The sequence below is a fragment of the Gorilla gorilla genome, chromosome 4, assembly GCF_029281585.2.
Source record: "Gorilla gorilla gorilla isolate KB3781 chromosome 4, NHGRI_mGorGor1-v2.1_pri, whole genome shotgun sequence".
NCBI lineage: Eukaryota > Metazoa > Chordata > Mammalia > Primates > Hominidae > Gorilla > Gorilla gorilla.
This window is the reverse complement of record NC_073228.2, coordinates 154,577,619-154,594,317: the sequence shown is the minus strand read 5'-3', so window position 1 is coordinate 154,594,317 and position 16,699 is coordinate 154,577,619. Positions and strand designations below refer to the sequence as shown.

Here is a 16,699-nt window from a genome sequence, read left to right as displayed (position 1 = left end):
TTTCATGTGTATAGTGTTTGAACTCTTTTTTTTTTTTTTTTTTGAGACAGGATCTCACTCTGTCACCCAGACTGGCATGCAGTTGCATGATCACAGCTCACTGCAGCCTCAACCTCCCAGGCTTAAGCAATCCTCCCACCTCAGCCATTTAAAAAAAAAAAAAATAGGTTTTTGGGGAACACATGGTGTTTGCTTACATGGATGAATTATTCAGTGGTGATTTCTGAGATTTTGGTGTACCTATCACCTGAGCAGTGTACACTGTACCTAATGTGTAGTATTTTATCCTCACCCCCTTCCCAGCTTTCCCCCTGAGTCCCCAAAGTCCACTGTATCATTCTTATGCCTTTGCATCCTCATAGCTTAGCTCCCTCTTATGAGTGAGAATGTATGATGTTTGGTTTTCCATTCCTGAGTTACTTCACTTAGAATAATGGTCTCCAACACTATCCAGGTTGCTGCAAATGCTATTATTTCACTAGTTTTTATGGCTGAGTAGTATTCCATGGTGTATACATACCACATATTCTTTATCCACTCGTTGATTGATGGGCATTTGGACCGGTTTCCTATTTTTGCAGTTGTGAATTGTGCTGCTACAAACATGCGGGCAAGTGTCTTTTTCATGTAATGACTTCTTTTCCTCTGAGTAGATACCCAGTAGTAGGATTATTGGATCAAATGGTAGATCTACTTTTAGTTCTTTAAGGAATCTCCATACTGTTTTCCATAGTGGTGTACTAGTTTACATTCTCACCAACAGTGTAAAAGTGTCCCCTTTTCACCAGATCCATGCCAGCATCTATTACTTTTTTTTATTTTTTAATTAAGGCCATTCTTGCAGGAGTGGTTTAGATCTTCATTTCCTTGATCATTAGTGATGTTGACCATTTTTTTAAATATGTTTGTTGGCCATTTGTGTATCTTTGAGAAATGTCTATTCATGTCCTCTGCCTACTTTTTGATGGGATTATTTGTTTTTTTCTTGCTGATTTGTTTGAGTGTCTTATAGACTTGGGATATTAGTCCTTTGTTGGATGCATAGTTTGCAAAGATTTTCTCCCACTTGGGTTGTCTTTTTACTCTGCTGATTATTTCATTTGCTGTGCAGAAGCTTTTTAGTTTAAGTTCCATTTATTTTTGTTTTTGTTGCATTTGCTTTTGGATTCTTGGTAATGAAGTCTTTGCCTAAGCCAATGTCTAGAAGGATTTTTCTCATGTTATCTTCTAGAATTTTTATGGTTTCAGGTCTTAGATTTAAGTCTTTGATACATCTTGAGTTGATTTTTGTATAAGGTGAGAGATGAGGATCCAGTTTCATTCTTCTACATTTAGCTTGCCAATTATCCCAGCACCATTTATTGAATAGGATGTCCTTTCCCCAGTTTATGTTTTTGTTTGCTTTGTCAAAGATCAGTTGGCTATAAGTATTTGGTTTATTTCTGGGTTCTCTATTCTGTTTCATTGATCTGTGTGCCTATTTTTATACCAGTACCATGCTGCGTTGGTGACTATAGTCTTATATATAGTTTGAAGTCAAGTAATGTGATGCCTCCAGAGTTGTTCTTTTTGCTTAGTCTTGCTTTGGCTATGTAGGCTCTTTTTTGGTTCCATGTGAATTTTAGGATTGTTTTTACTAGTTCTGTGAAGAATGATGATGGTATTTTGGTGGGAATTGCATTGAATTTGCAGATTGCTTTGGCAGTATGGTCATTTTCACAGTATTTATTCTACCCATCCATGAGCATGGGATATGTTTCCATTTGTTTGTGTTATCTGTGATTTCTTTCAACAGTGTTTTGTAGTTTTTCTTGTAGAGGTCTTTCACCTCCTTGGCTAGGTATATTCCTAAGCATTTTGTTTTTGTTTTTTGGGTGGGGTTTTTGCAGCTGTTGTAAACAGGGTTGAGTTCTTGATTTTATTCTCAGCTTGGTCACTGTTGGTGTATAGCAGTGCTACTGATTTCTGTACATTGATTTCATATCCTGAAACTTTACTGAATTCAAAACTTTTTTTTTTTTTTGAGATGAAATCTCGCTCTGTCAGCCAGACTGGAGTACAATGGTGCAAACTCAGCTCACTGCAACTTCTGCCTCTCAAGTTCCAGCGATTCTCCTACCTCAGCCTCCTGAGTAGCTGGGATTACAGGCGCCTGCTTACCACGCATATTTTTAGTGCAGACGGGGTTTTACCATGTTGACCAGGCTGGTCTCGAACTCCTGACCTCAAGTGATCTGTCCACCTTGGCCTCCCAAAGTGTTCGGGTTACAGGCATGAGCCACTGCACCCAACCTTTTATTGAATTCATTGATCAGATCTAGGAGCTTTTTGGATAAGTCTCTAGGGTTTTCTAGGCATACGATCATATCATCAGCAAACAGCAACAGTTTGACTTCTTTACTGATTTGGATGCCCTTTATTTCTTTCCTTGTCTGCTTGCTCTGGCTAAGACTTCCAGTACTGTGTTGAATAGAAGTGGTAAAAGTGGGCATCCTTGTCTTGTTCCAGTTCTCAGCTGGAATGTTTTCAACTTTTCCCTGTTCAGTATAATGTTGGCTCTGTGTTTGTCGTAGATGGCTTTTATTTAAGGCATGTTCCTTCTATGCTGATTTTGCTGAGGGTTTTGCTCATAAAGGATGCTGGATTTTGTCAAATGCTTTTTCTCTGTCTATTGAGATGATCCTGCGATTTTTGTTTTTAATTCTGTTTACGTGGTGTATTACATTTATTGACTTGGGTATGTTAAACCATCCCTGCATCCCTGGTATTAAACCCACTTGATCATGGTGTATTATCTTTATGATATGCTGTTGGATCCAGTTAACTAGTATTTCGTTAAGGATTTTTGCATCCATGTTCATCAGGGATATCTGTCTGTAGTTTTCTTGTTTTGTTGTGTCCCTTCCTGGTTTCGGTATAAGGGCGATGCTGGATTCATAGAATGATTTAGGGAGGATTCCCTCTTTATCTTTTGGAATAGTTTCAGTAGGATTGATACAAATTATTCTTTGAATGTCTGATAGAATTCAGCTGTAAATCCATCTGGTCCTAGGCTTTTTTTGTTGTTGACAGTTTTTTTAAATTACCATTTCAATCTCACTGCTTGTTACTGGTCTGTTCAGAGTTCCTATTTCTTCCTGGTTTAATCTAGGAGGGTTGTATATTTCCAGGAATTTATCCATCTCCTCTAGGTTTTCCAGTTTGTGTGCATAAAGGTGTTCATAGTAGCCCTGAATGATCTTTTCTGTTTCTGTGGTATCAGTTGTAATATCTCCCATTTCGTTTCTAATTGAGCTTATTTGGATCTTCTCTCATCTTTTCTTGGTTAATCTCACATTCTATCAATTTTGTTTATCTTTTCAAAGAGCCAGCTTTTTGTTTCATTTATCTTTTGTATTGTCTCTTTTGTTTCAGTTTCATTTAGTTCTGCTCTAATCTTTGTTATTTCTTTTCTTCTGCTAGGTTTGGGTTTGGTTTGTTCTTGTTTCTCTGGTTCTTTAAGGTATGACCCTAGATTGTCTGCTGTACTCTTTTAGACTTTTTGATGTAGGTATTTAATGCTGTGAACTTTCTTCTTAGCACTGCTTTTGCTGTATCCCAGAGCTTTTGATAGGTTGTGTCTCACTATTATCATGCAGATCAGAGAGTTTTTAAATTTCCATCCTGATTTCATTGTTGACCCAGTGATCATTCAGAAGGAGATTATTTAATTTCCATGCAATTTGCATTGTTTCAAGAGTTCCTTTTGGAGGTGATTTTCCATTTTATTCCACTGCTGTCTGAGAGAGTACTTCATATAATTTCAGTTTTCTTAAATGTATTGAGACGTGTTTTGTGGCCTATCGTATGTTCTATCTTAGAGAATATTCTATGTGCTAATGAATAGAATGTATCTTCTGCAGTTGTTGGGTAGAATGATCTGTAAATATCTGTTAAGTCCATTTGTTCTAGGGTATAGTGTAAGTCCATTGTTTCTTTGTTGACCATCTATCTTGATGACCTGTCTAGTGCTGTTGGTGGAGCGTTGAAGTCCCCCACTATTATTGTGTTGCTTTGTATCTCATTTCTTAGGTGTAGTAGTAATTGTTTTATAAATTTTGGAGCTCCAGTGTTAGGTGCATATATATTTAGGATTGTGATATTTCCTGTTGGACTAGTCCTTTTATCATTATATAATGTCCCACTTTGTCTTTTTTAACTGTTGTTGCTTTAAAGTCTGTTTTGTCTGATATAAGAATAGCTACTCCTGCTCACTTTTGGTGTCCATTTGCATGGAATATCTTTTTTTACCCTTTTACCTTAAGTTTATGTGAGTCCTTAGGTGTTAGGTGAGTCTCTTGAAGACAGCAGATACTTGATTGGTAAATTGTTATCCATTCTGTAATTCTATATTTTTTAAGTGGAGCATTTAGGCCGTTTACATTTAACATTAGTATTGAGATGTGAGGTACTATTCTATTCATTGTGCTAGTTGTTGCCTGAATACTTAGATTTTTTTTTCATTGTGTTATTGTTTTATAGGCCCTGTGAGACTTATGCTTTAAGGAGGTTATATTTTGGTGTGTTTCAAGGTTTTGTTTCAGGATTTAGAACTCCTTTTAGCACCTCTTGTAGTGCTGGCTTGGTACTGGCAAATTCTCTCAGCATTTGTGTGTCTGAAAAAGACTTTATCTTTCATTCATTTACAAAGCTTAGTTTTGCTGGATACAGAATTCTTGGTTGATAATTGTTTTGTTTAAGGAGGCTAAAGATAGGACCCCAGTCCCTTCTAGCTTGTAGGGTTTCGCCAAGAAATCTGCTGTTACCCTGATAGGTTTTCCTTTATAGGTTATCTGATGTTTTTGCCTCATAACTCTTAAGATTCTTTCCTTTGTCTTGACTTTAGATAACCTGATGACTGTGTGCCTAGGTGGTGATCTTTTTGTGATGAATTTCTCAGGTGTTCTTTGAGCTTCTTGTATTTGGATGTCTAGATCTCTAGCAAGGCCAGGGAAGTTTTCTTCTATTCTTTCCTCAAGTAAGTTTTCCAAACCTTTAGATTTGTCTTCTTCCTTGGGAACACCAATACTTAGTTTTGGTAGCTTAATATAATCCCAGACTTCTCAGAGGCTTTATTTTTTATTATTATTGTTATTATTATTTTTTCTTTGTATTTGTCAGATTGGGTTAATTCAAAAGCCTTGTCTAAGTGTGTCTGTCATTTCAAAAATTGTGATTGTTTATTATTTATGCTGTCTTTCTCTGGAGATTTTTTTTTGTCCATAACCTGTATTTTTTTTTTTTTTTTAATTCCTTAAGTTGGTTTTCACCTTTCTCTGGTGCCCCTTTGAGTAGCTTTTTGAGTAGCTTAATAGTTGGCCTTCTAAATTCTTTTTCTGACAATTCAGAGTTTTCTTCTTGGTTTGGATCCATTGCTGGTGAACTAGTGTAATCTTTTTGGGGTGTTAAAGAACCTTGTTTTCTCATATTACCAGAATTGTTTTTCTGGTTCCTTCTCATTTGGGTAGGCTATGTCAGAGGAAAGATCTGGGGCTTGAGGGCTACTGTTCAGATTATTTTGTCCCACGACTTTGTTCCTTGATGTGGTGCTCTCCCCCTGTGGCTTCCTGAGAGCTGGACTGCAATTATTGTTATTGCTGCTCTGGGTCTAGGCACCCGGCCAGAGCTATCAGTCTCCGAGCTGGTACTGGGGAGTGTCTGCAAAGAGTCCAGTGATGCAGTCCGTCTTCAGGTCTCTCAGTTGTGGATACCAGCACCTGCTCTGGTGGAGATAGCAGGGGAGTGAAGTGGACTCTGTGAGGGTCCTTGGTTGTAGTTTGGTTTCGTATGCTAGTTTTCTTTAATGCTGGTTGTGCTAGCAGTGAATTGTCACGTGGACAGACTCAGGACCTCTGGTTAGCCAGGATGTTACAGTTGGTGGAATTAGCTGTTGTTTTCTCCTTTTGAGGGCAGGCAGGGTTGTTCTTTTATGAGTTGCTATAATGGCTTGAGTTGGTTGGCCTCCAGCCAGGAGGTGGCGCTTTCAAGAAAGCATCAGCTGCAGTAGTGTGGTGGGGATACAAGCTTGCCCTAAGGTTGCCTGGATATGTATTTGGGTTTCTCAGGTGATCAGTGGGGCCATAAAGCTCCCAAGAGTTTACAGTCTTTTGTCTTGGGCTACCAGAGCAGGTAGAGAAAGACCATCAGGTGGGGGCATATCTGAGCTCAGAATCTCCTTGGGCAGGGTTTGCTGCAGCTGCTGTGGAGGATAGTTGTGTGGTTCTCAGGCCAGTGGAGTTATGTTCCCAGGGGGATTATGGCTGCCTCTGCCGTGTCATACTGGTGGCCAGGAAAGTAGGGGAAAGCCAGCAGTGACAGGCTTCACCCAGCTCCCATGCAGCCAGCAAGGCCAGTCTCACTCCCACCATGCCCCACCAACAGCATGGGGTTTGCAGGGCCAAGATCTTGGCCCAGGCTACAAGCCTACCTGCTGAAAAAGCAAGCTAGCCTTTTGGACTCCACCCCTTCCCGACTGCTGTGGCTTATGTGCACATATCTGTACTTCACCTTTACGCCTTCCCCATCTTGATTGTGCCCAGGAAAATTTGCTCTCCGTCAAAGTTATTACAAAGTTCACCTGGAAGTTTGTCTCCAAGTGGTCCTTCCTCAGTTCCACTGGCAGCACTCCCCAAGGACCCCTGTGAGATTAAAGTCAGAAATGACTTCCCTGGGCTTCACTGGGAACCAGGAGTGCCTACAGGGCTCTTCCCGCTGTTGCTTCTTCTATTTTTATATTTCACTCAGCTCTCTAAATTTTGTTTCAGCACTAGGTAAGGTTAAATTTTTATCCCATGATCTGGATTTTTAGGTTCTCCAGTGAGGATGTGTGTTTGAAGGTGGATTTTCCCCCTCTCACACGTGGGCACTCACACATTTTCTGCTGTCTCATGGATTTTGCAGCAACAAGCCACTTCTTTCAAAGGGTCTGTGAATTCTTTCAGTTTTCCTAGTATGTTCCTGCAGTAGTTCTTGGAGTAAAAATTCACAATGTGAGTCTCCACATGTTGTTCTGTCTGTCTGAGGGGGATGCTGCAAGTTAGTCCTGCCTCCTATCCGCCATTTTTTTTTTTGCCACCTCATCCTCTTGAGTAGCTGGGACTATAGGCATACACCACCATGCCCAGCTAATTTTTGCATTTTTTTATAGAGACAAGGTCTCACTCTATTGTCCAGGCTGGTTTTGAACTCCTGGCCCCAAGTGATCTACCCACTTCAGCCTCCCAAAGCACTGGAATTGTAGGCGTGAGCCACTGTGCCCGGCCTGGTTTGAACTTTTTATGATTAATATGTATTGCTTTTATAATTAAAATGTATTTTAAAAATTAAAAAGTGTGATGGAGTTGGGGAATAAAATACATTATAAAATGCCATGTTCTTAGAAATAAATGGTCCTGTGACCGTGCAGAAAAAAAATAATAGCAGTTGTGAGGGGAAATAAGTAATGAAGTTAGAGAGCAAGAAATTTCCAAGCCTCTTCATTGCCCATTTCTTCCCATCCTTGAACTTCAGTTTTCCATTTCACTTCGGAAAACATCACATAACAAAGAAAAATTCTCTTAGAAGAAAAAGGGCAAACTTGCCCATCTTAATAATTTGTCTTCTCTATTCATTATGTGTCTAGTCAGTGTAGTTGATTAATTTGATATGTTTTCTGTTAGCTTTTTTGTGTATTGAGTCTGTGATTTTCTTACAGATGAACAAATTGATTGAATATTACCAGCAGCTTGCTCAGAAAGAGAAGGTTGAGCGAGATCGCAAGAAACTGGCACGACGTAGAAACTATATGCCTCTGGCTTTTTCGGTGAGAATTTGGTACTAAAATGATTTGCAAGACCTCTAAGGCCCAAGAACAGTGATCATTTCAGAAAATGGCCATTGTCCTAGATTCCTGAATGGTGGATAGCAGAGAGAGGGATTCTTCAAATTATAGACGTTTAAGTCCAATAGTTAGGCTTTTGCTATATCATTAGTTCTGTTTGAGTTATTTGTGTTTTGAGGACATTTGTGTTTCTTTCTCCATCACTCCCCTCTATCTTCTGATTATTTCCCCAGAAAGGCTGTTAATTTTGTAGGCACTGCAGAGCTCTACGTACAGCTTTTGTGTATTACAGAAAGTCTGAGAAGAAGGAGGTGGGCAAATGGTAGATTTCAGTCATATTACCCCTGTAGCCCACCTTTGACATCCTGGCAGTAGTGGTTTCTCGGCTTTAGTTATAATTTTTTTAACATCCTCCCCTGTTTCTCCAAGATGAAAAACACTGACTTTTTACATAGTGCACTTGTGTGGTTAAATAGTAATATATGCAAGTAGAATTTTTGATAAGAATTATTTATGAGAGTCATTCTCTACCAGTTTATGTACTGCTAGTAAGAAGAAAGAAATTAGGATTTGGAATTTTTGTTATTTTACCCCGAGTTTTATTTGCTGTCATAGTACAGTTTGTTTTCTGTGTGCTTGCTTGGGGCCCAGCAGATTGACATTCAATAAATAACATTTATTGAATGGCAATGATGTGTCAAGCTCTGTGCTAAATAAACACTTTACATGTATTACTTTACTTAATCCTCACAAAAATCCTGTGGAGTATCATATCCCCATTTTACACTTGAGGAAATGAGACCTAGTTAAGCAACTTGTCATACTGCATCCACATGAAAATTAGTGAAGTCATTGAAACCCTGAGGGTTGGTAAAGTCCATATAAAAATATCTGGATTAAGCTGGGTGCAGTGGCTAACGCCTGTAATCCCAGCACTTTGGGAGGCTGAGGCGGGGGGATCACTTGAGGTCAGGATTTCAAGACCAGTCTGGCCAACATGGCGAAACCCTGTCTCTACTAAAAATACAAAAAATTAGCTGGGCATGGTGGCGCACGCCTATAATCTCAGCTACTTGGGAGGCTGAGGCATGAGAATCACTTGAACCCAGGAGGCGGAGGTTGCAGTGAGCCAAGATAGCACCACTGCACTCCAGCCTGGATGACGGAGTGAGACTGTCTCAAAAAAAATCTAGATTAGAATTTAAAAACATTAACACTTGCAAAGCACCTACATTTGCAAAAAGAAGTGAATTTTTCTGAATAGTCCAGTGGTATAGTCAGCATATGCACCAATGTATGTTATATTTAGAGGTGGAATTTGAATTAAATGAATTATTCTTCCAATTTTCCCATATAACCTGCCTGCTATATGCGTTTGCTTCTATCTTATCCTGCATTTTTTGTCTCTGTTGCAACCTGCTGCTATTTTGGGGCTCTACAGCAACATACTATTCATGTAGTGGTAAGTTCTCCTTTATGATTCTTGCTGACCCTGAAGAAGTTAGCAGATGACCACTGGTGTTCCAGGAAGACGTCTGTTGTGTATCTTAGACACTCCACATAGTTCTTGCCTGAGCTGTAGCTTAGATACTTTTAGATTACTAGCAGAAGCTCACATTTGGTTCATTTTTACTGTATTAATGTAGTTTCAATCTCCATGTTTAGTGCTATTATTTTAAGAATAGAATAATGATGTGGGGCTACAAGTTGCTTTCTTTAAAAGAAGCCTTTAGATTAGCTTTTTTTTTTGCTTATTTCCCTGAGCTTCTCATGCTATCCTACCCAAAATTCTTTCTTTTGATAAATAGGGTGTGTAAAAGTGGACTTTCTAATAGGAATTTCTGAACTTTGTTTAGGACAAATATGGTCTTGGAACCAGGCTTCAGCGACCACGAGCTGGTGCATCCATCAGTACCCTTGCCGGACTTTCGTAAGTTTAGACATGAAATGACTTTGAGGAGAACAGCAGGTATCAAAATGAATATCAAATAAATGAGATTAAAACACACACACACACAGTTGTCAGTGGAAAAGAAGATTCTCATACTTAGAAAAGACCTACGCTATACAGATATTCTATGATAGAGGAATACTTCAATTATTGATATCATAGACTGAGGATAATCAGGTGGATCCTTGAGAAATTACTCTTTTGTTTTGTTTTGTTTTGTTTTGTTTTTTTAATCTTTCAGCCTTAAAGAAGGAGAGGACCAGAAAGAGATAAAGATTGAGCCAGCTCAGGCTGTGGATGAAGTGGAACCTCTACCTGAAGACTATTATACAAGACCAGTAAATTTAACAGAGGGTAATTTTCTGTGTTTTTCTACTTTGTTTCTAGTCTACATCTAATTCTGTTTTTGTTATTTATGTACCTAGTGATTTGAGATTTTTAATGGAATAGTTGTTAATAGTAAAACAATATGTAGAAAATAAAACAGCTGTAATAGAGGTAATTGTTTGAAATCTAAAATGTCAACTTTCTATATTTTCATTTTTATGAACAACACTGTTCGTAAAGGCAGTAATGCTTCGTGTAATTACTGGTACATAAAAGTCTGATTTTGAAAGTCACTGTAAACTAAGCCTGTTTTCTGCCTTTCTTTCTAGTAACCACCCTTCAGCAGCGTCTGTTACAGCCTGACTTCCAGCCAGTCTGTGCTTCACAGCTCTATCCTCGCCACAAACATCTTCTGATCAAACGGTCCCTGCGCTGCCGTGTAAGTATTCCATTCTGTAGACTGACCATTTGTACAAGAGGAAAGCAAAAATAAATGTGGCTGGTGTCTAACCAATGTCAAAACCTTTGGAATGTAGTAAATACAGAAAATACTTGTAGAGAACATACTAATTGCCAGGCACTATTTTAAATGCTTTCAATATAAACAACTCTTAAAACTCTGTGAGGTAGGTACTACTGTTAAACCTGTTTTACAGATGTAGAAAATGAAGTATCTGAAGGTTAAGTACATAGGGTTAACCCCTAAAAGGATAGTGAAAGAGTATGTAACTTTTAGGCTAGTGTTCAGGCTCAGGGAGGACCAATAAAAAATAATCAATTTAAAAGAAAGCAAGAAAAATCAGCAAAATCCAGGCTCTGGTAATCTACAGAACAAATGACAGAGTTTCTTCAATAAATAAATTGTAAAAACAAAATGGAAAAGAAACCTTTTAGAGGAGTACTACCCAACAGAACTTTCTATGGTGATGGAAGTGTTCTGTGTCTGTACAGTCCTGCATGATAGCCACTAGGCACATGTGGCTCTTGAGCACATGAAATGTGATAGTGCAGCTGAGGTACTGAGTCAGTCTTTAATTTCATTTAAATAACCACATGTCGCTAGTGGCTAATGTTACTTAATCATTCTCTAGATTAGAAGAGACTTAAAAGTTTACCAAACACAATGTATAGATTTTACGTAGATTCAGATTCAAACAAAACAGAAAGAAAGGGCCCAGGGGAGGAGGGAAGAAGGGAAAGAGGAAAGAAGGAAAGAAAAATTTGTGAAATCTTTGAGAAAATTTAAACACTGGTAGCATTTTCGATGCTATTAAAAAACTGTTGGGCAGGGCACAGTGACATGCACTTGTAGTCCCAGCTACTCTGGAAGCTCAGGCAGGAGAATCCCTTGAGCCTGAGGAGTTTGAGACTGTAGTGTGTGATGATGGTGCCTGTGAATAGCGACTGCACTCCAGCCTAGGCAACACAGTAAGACCCTGTCTCTTAAAAAAAAAAAAAAAAAAAAAAGTATTTTTTCTTTTTTAGGAATAATGATAGTACTTTGTTTGTTTGTTTTTTAATGTCTTTATCTTTTGGAGATACATACAGAAATATTTTTGGAGGAAGTGACTTGGTCTCTGATATTTGTTGCAAAATAATGAGGGATGAGGAATGGGTAAGACTATAAATGAAACAAGATTGGCCATTGTTGCTGATTTTTGATAACAAGTTGCTGATTCTTTTTGTTTGTTTAACCTGAGAGCATAGATTCAAGTCCTGCATATATATTCCGAAGTTGATAATTGTTGAAGTTGGGTGATGGGTACCTAGAGATTTGTAATACCATTCTATATTTTTGTACACGTTAGAAAATTTCTATAATGAAAAACCTTTATAAAAAGAAAGAAAAAGAAGGGGCAAAGGAACATTGAATTGGTAGTTCAAATAGAAAGCCTGGGCTCATGCCTGTAATCACAACACTTTGAGAGGCCAAGGCAGGAAGATCACTTGAGCCCAGGAGTTTGAGATCAGCCTAGGCAACATAGTGAGACCCTGTCTCTACCAAAAAAAAAAAAAAAAAAAAAAAAAAAAAAAAGGCCAGTGTGGTGGTTCACACACTTGTAGTCCCAGCAAGTCAGGAGGCTGAGGCAGGAGAATTGCTTGAGCCCAGGAAGTTGAGGCTGCTGTGAGCAGTAATCACACCACTGCACTCCAGCCTGGGTGACGAAGCAAGACCCTGTCTGTTAAAAAAAAAAAAAAAAGATTGCATGTGGTAAGATAGTAGATTAAAATCCAGATGTATCAGTATTTACATTAAATACCAATGAACTAAATGCTTCCATTAAAAGACAAACATTGTCAGTCTAAATAATAAAGCAAATTGCAGTGATCCATCTATATGCTTATTACAAGAAGCACAAACATGAGAACTCAGAAAAGTTGAAAGTAGAGAGAAGTGGGAAAAATATTGGACAAACACTAATTTGTTTAAAAGAGGGATAATTTGTTTAAAAAAAAGATTCAATTTACAAAGAAGATATAACCGTCTAAAGTCATGTGCACTGAATAATAGACTCAAAATATATAAAGCGACGTTTAAGAAAATTATATAAATGGACAAATCATTTTGGGAAATTTTGACATACTTCTCTCAGTAACCGAGAGAACAAATAGATGAAATCAGTAAGAATATAGAACATTTGGACAATTTATCTAGCAAACTGGACCAAATGGGCATATATAGACCACTGTACCCAATGTCTGCAGAATATATGCATTCTTTTCAAGTACACGCAGAACACTTATAAAGGTTGATTATATACTGGGTTATTATAAAGTAAGTCTGAACATTTTTCAGAAGATGAAATTCTTTTTCAGTTAAAAGAAAGTTTTTATTAACAAGAAAAGATTTGTCACATTTATACTTTATAATAATAAATAGGCTAAGATGCTCAATAACACAAGACTTTCTCTTTTGAACACTTTATTTCCATTTAGTACTCTTAAATACATTTGCTTGTTGTGTGTTTATATTTTAATAGGTAAAAGTTATGAATTACCAGCTATTTTGCTACCTAACTGCACTGGAAAATGAAAATTTATAGAATTTTATCATTAGATCAGAGTTTTAAAAATCAAAGGATAAGGATTTGTTTAAAATCTTTTAACATTAGGGCATTATACCTTTTTCAGAACAAATGTAATTTACAGAAATTATACAAGGCAATTTTTTATCAAATATCAATATTTTAAAATGCTTTATTTAGCTGAAATGTTATTTCAGTTGAAAAAACTATCTCCAATTACAAAAAAATCATCAGGAAGCTTATTGGGTTTAATCTGCTTTAGAAATGTCCTAAGAAGCCTAAAATTAAATATTTTAAGTAGAAAAAAATAATTTTAAAATAGTATGTTATACTATTACTGTGGTTTATATACATATATTAAATGGTCTCTTTTATAGGAAACATGACTGGAAGTTTATCACATTAAGCACTGTAAAATTAAAGGCAAGAGCTAATAACCATTTAGCAAAAGTACTCTGTATGCAACAGTTGCAAATATGAAAGCTATTATTTAGCAGTTGATAATTGCCTGATACAAAATATAAACAATTTACTGGATTGTTTTTAGTTTGCAGCTGCCCTCAAATATCCCAGATAAGGATGTCTCATAAATCAAAGCTGCAGTACAATTCACTTAGTGGTTAGTTAGGCCAATCCTCCCCGCCATTATCCTTGTTCTTCCCCACCGCCCCTAACCCCTGCAGTGGCACCATATTATTAAAAACATTAAGTACCTGGGGTTTGTGCTTCAGGTCAAGACATCATTTGCATAATTTCAAATGACAGACAACTTTTCATGTAAAAATGATGCTTTGTGGTCACAATTACTTCAAAAAGTAATTGTTTTCAAATAACCTGACATACCGTACCTTAGCAATTACAAAACCATGATTTTGACACATGGCATTTGTAAGATGTGAACAGCTGTTCTTCTGCTTAAGTTTAGAGTGCTGCAAAACTTGGGTAATGACTATTTTTTCAGTGAACATAACCAGCTCACAGTACAGCACACTATATCACAAAGTACATATCCAAGGAAGGTAATACCTTTGCTAAGTTGTGGAATTTTGGCAAATCAGTACAGGTCTCTTTAATATGATAAAACTGTATTTTTGTGGGAGTCATGTATAACTTTAGGAATAATTTTCACTCCAAAAATATTTAAGTGCCAGCTGATACTATTGAAAACATTATAATGGTTTTTAATGGTGATTTATAGCAAAGCAAGGATAATGGCGGGGAGGATTGGCCTAACCACTAAGTGAATTGTACTGCAGCTTTAATTTATGAGAAATTTATGAGAAGTTATTTTATACAAACTAATGTGTTTTAAACTACACAATATCTCTTCTTAAGTGAGCTCCCTTGTTCAAGCTGTTAGAGTATCCAGCAGCAGAGCAATGCATGTCTCGAGGAGGTGGCTCCGCTCAGTTGTGGGGTTGGTCCAAAGCCGGGGAGAGTTCCAGTGTGTTGAAAGCTTTAAAATTCTATTTTAAGGAGATTTACTGTCAATACCAATTTCCAAGGACTTCTTTAAAAATTGTTAAATTTTCACATAAATACTGGAACTCTCAAAATTAGACAGTTATTTCAAACAACATTCATTTCAGATGATCCCTTATATTTAGAAGCCCTGCATCTCGTTGGTTTGATCAAAAGTCATATAGCCTTATACTAGCTTATTTTTTTTTAATTCTGCTTAAAATATAGGTTTGTTGGGAGGCTGAGGCAGGAGAATTGGTTGAACCCAGGAGGCGGAGGTTGCAGTGAGCCAAGATTGCGCCATTGTACTCCAGCCTGGGCAACAAGAGCAAAACTTGTCTCAAAAAATAAATAAATATAGGTTTGTTTTAAATAACAAAATATAATAAATAGCCAGCTTGGAGAGACCTGGGGCACCCATCCAATATTGTCTACCAACTTTCATGATTGTTTCTTTGCACATGCTGCTGCCGCCATTGGAGTCCCTATGCTTTCTCTTGCTGAGGCTGTCAGCTGGAAGATGAAATTATTAAAGTATATTATTTGATCACAACGTAGTTAAGTTAGGAATCAGTAATTTCTTTATAGCAAAACTTGCAGGATACAACTAAGGCTGTGCTTAGCTATACAGTATATATTAGAAAAGAAGAAATATTAAAAGATTAGCGATGTCAGCATCCATTTCAAGAAGTTAGAAAAAAAACAGCAAAGTCCAAAGAGAACAGGTGTTAATAAATTAAGAAACCAAAATAAAATACAATAAATTAATATAAAATACAGTAAATTAAGAAACCAAAATACAAAAGGGCAACAGAATCAGAAGTTGATTTCTTAAAAAAGATTAGTAATAGAAATAGTTATATATAAATTAAATTGATATAAATTTATATAAATATGGTTATATAATGCACCATTAATATAGTAATACCTACCAAAAGTAAAGTTACCTTTTGTCTCATCAACTTCACTTTTAGGAATCTACCTTGCACCTCCACAAATACAAACCAAAATATGCAGAGATTATAGTATATCCACACAATGAGTACTACAAATTTATTTAAAAGAATGTGTTAATATGGGATACTTTTTTTTTTTTTTTTTTTTTTTTTTTTTTTTGAGACGGAGTCTCACTCTGTTGCTCGTGCTGGAGTGCAGTGGCGTGATCTCGGCTCACTGCAAGCTCCACCTCCCAGGTTCACGCCATTCTCCTGCCTCAGCCTCCCGTGTAGCTGGGACTACAGGTGCCCGCCACTACGCCTGGCTAATTTTTTTGTACTTTTAGTAGAGATGGGGTTTCACCGTGTTAGCCAGGATGGTCTCAATCTCCTGACCTCGTGGTCCGCCCGCCTCAGCCTCCCAAAGTGCTGGGATTACAGGCGTGAGCCACTGCGCCCATCCTGGGATACATTTTTAAATGCAAAAAGCAAAGTGTATGGTAGGTATGCACTTTTTCTGTATAAAAAAGGAGGGAAAGTACAAATGTACATATAAACAAAAAAAAGTGTGTCTATATGTATGCAGACGTAGACCCATGCATATGAGAAAATTTGTTATATACTAAATATGGCATTGTAGATTATTGGGGAAAGAATAGGCAAGTACATTTTGCTAGGTCAAGTGATTATATGGAAGAAAATAAAATTGGGTTGCTACCTCACCCTACATAGAAGTTAATTTCAGGAACATTGGAAATCTGAAGAGCCAAACTTCTAGAAGGAAATAGAGGAGAATACCTTCATGACTTCTGGGTAGGGGAATGTTTCATAAGTAATACAAATAAGCACAAACTGTAATGTAAAGTTACATATTTTACTTCATTAAAAGTAAAACTTGTACCCTCATGCCAAAGAAAGCCCATAAAGAAATGAAAAGATAAGCCACAGACTGAGAAAAGTAGTTTGCAAGGTATATTATTAACAAGAGATTAAAATCTATTGTTAATATCAGCAAATCAGCAAGGAAATAAAAATAACCAGTAGATCCTAACATTCAAGTACGGCAGAGGAAATCCCAGTAGCCAATGAATATGAAAGATATTCAAATTTATACACTAATCAGGGAAATGTACATTAAAAC

At 37.2% G+C, this 16,699-nt stretch overlaps 1 protein-coding gene across 5 annotated transcripts in view; it reads left to right on the top strand.

Moving 5' to 3' along the window:
- Nucleotides 1–16,699, top strand: part of DCTN4 (dynactin subunit 4) — a 50,271-nt gene that overhangs the window by 18,121 nt on the left and 15,451 nt on the right. For 3 of the 5 annotated variants that reach the window (XM_004042831.5, XM_063706883.1, XM_055386229.2), the window contains exons 5-8: nucleotides 7,733–7,840; nucleotides 9,715–9,788; nucleotides 10,051–10,163; nucleotides 10,466–10,575. In XM_004042831.5, the coding sequence (XP_004042879.1) occupies nucleotides 7,733–7,840; nucleotides 9,715–9,788; nucleotides 10,051–10,163; nucleotides 10,466–10,575 (405 nt within the window). Of the gene's footprint in view, nucleotides 1–7,732; nucleotides 7,841–9,299; nucleotides 9,321–9,714; nucleotides 9,789–10,050; nucleotides 10,164–10,465; nucleotides 10,576–16,699 lie in introns of all 5 variants that reach the window. The other 2 variants (XM_004042832.5, XM_019027859.4) reach the window with 1 other exon arrangement.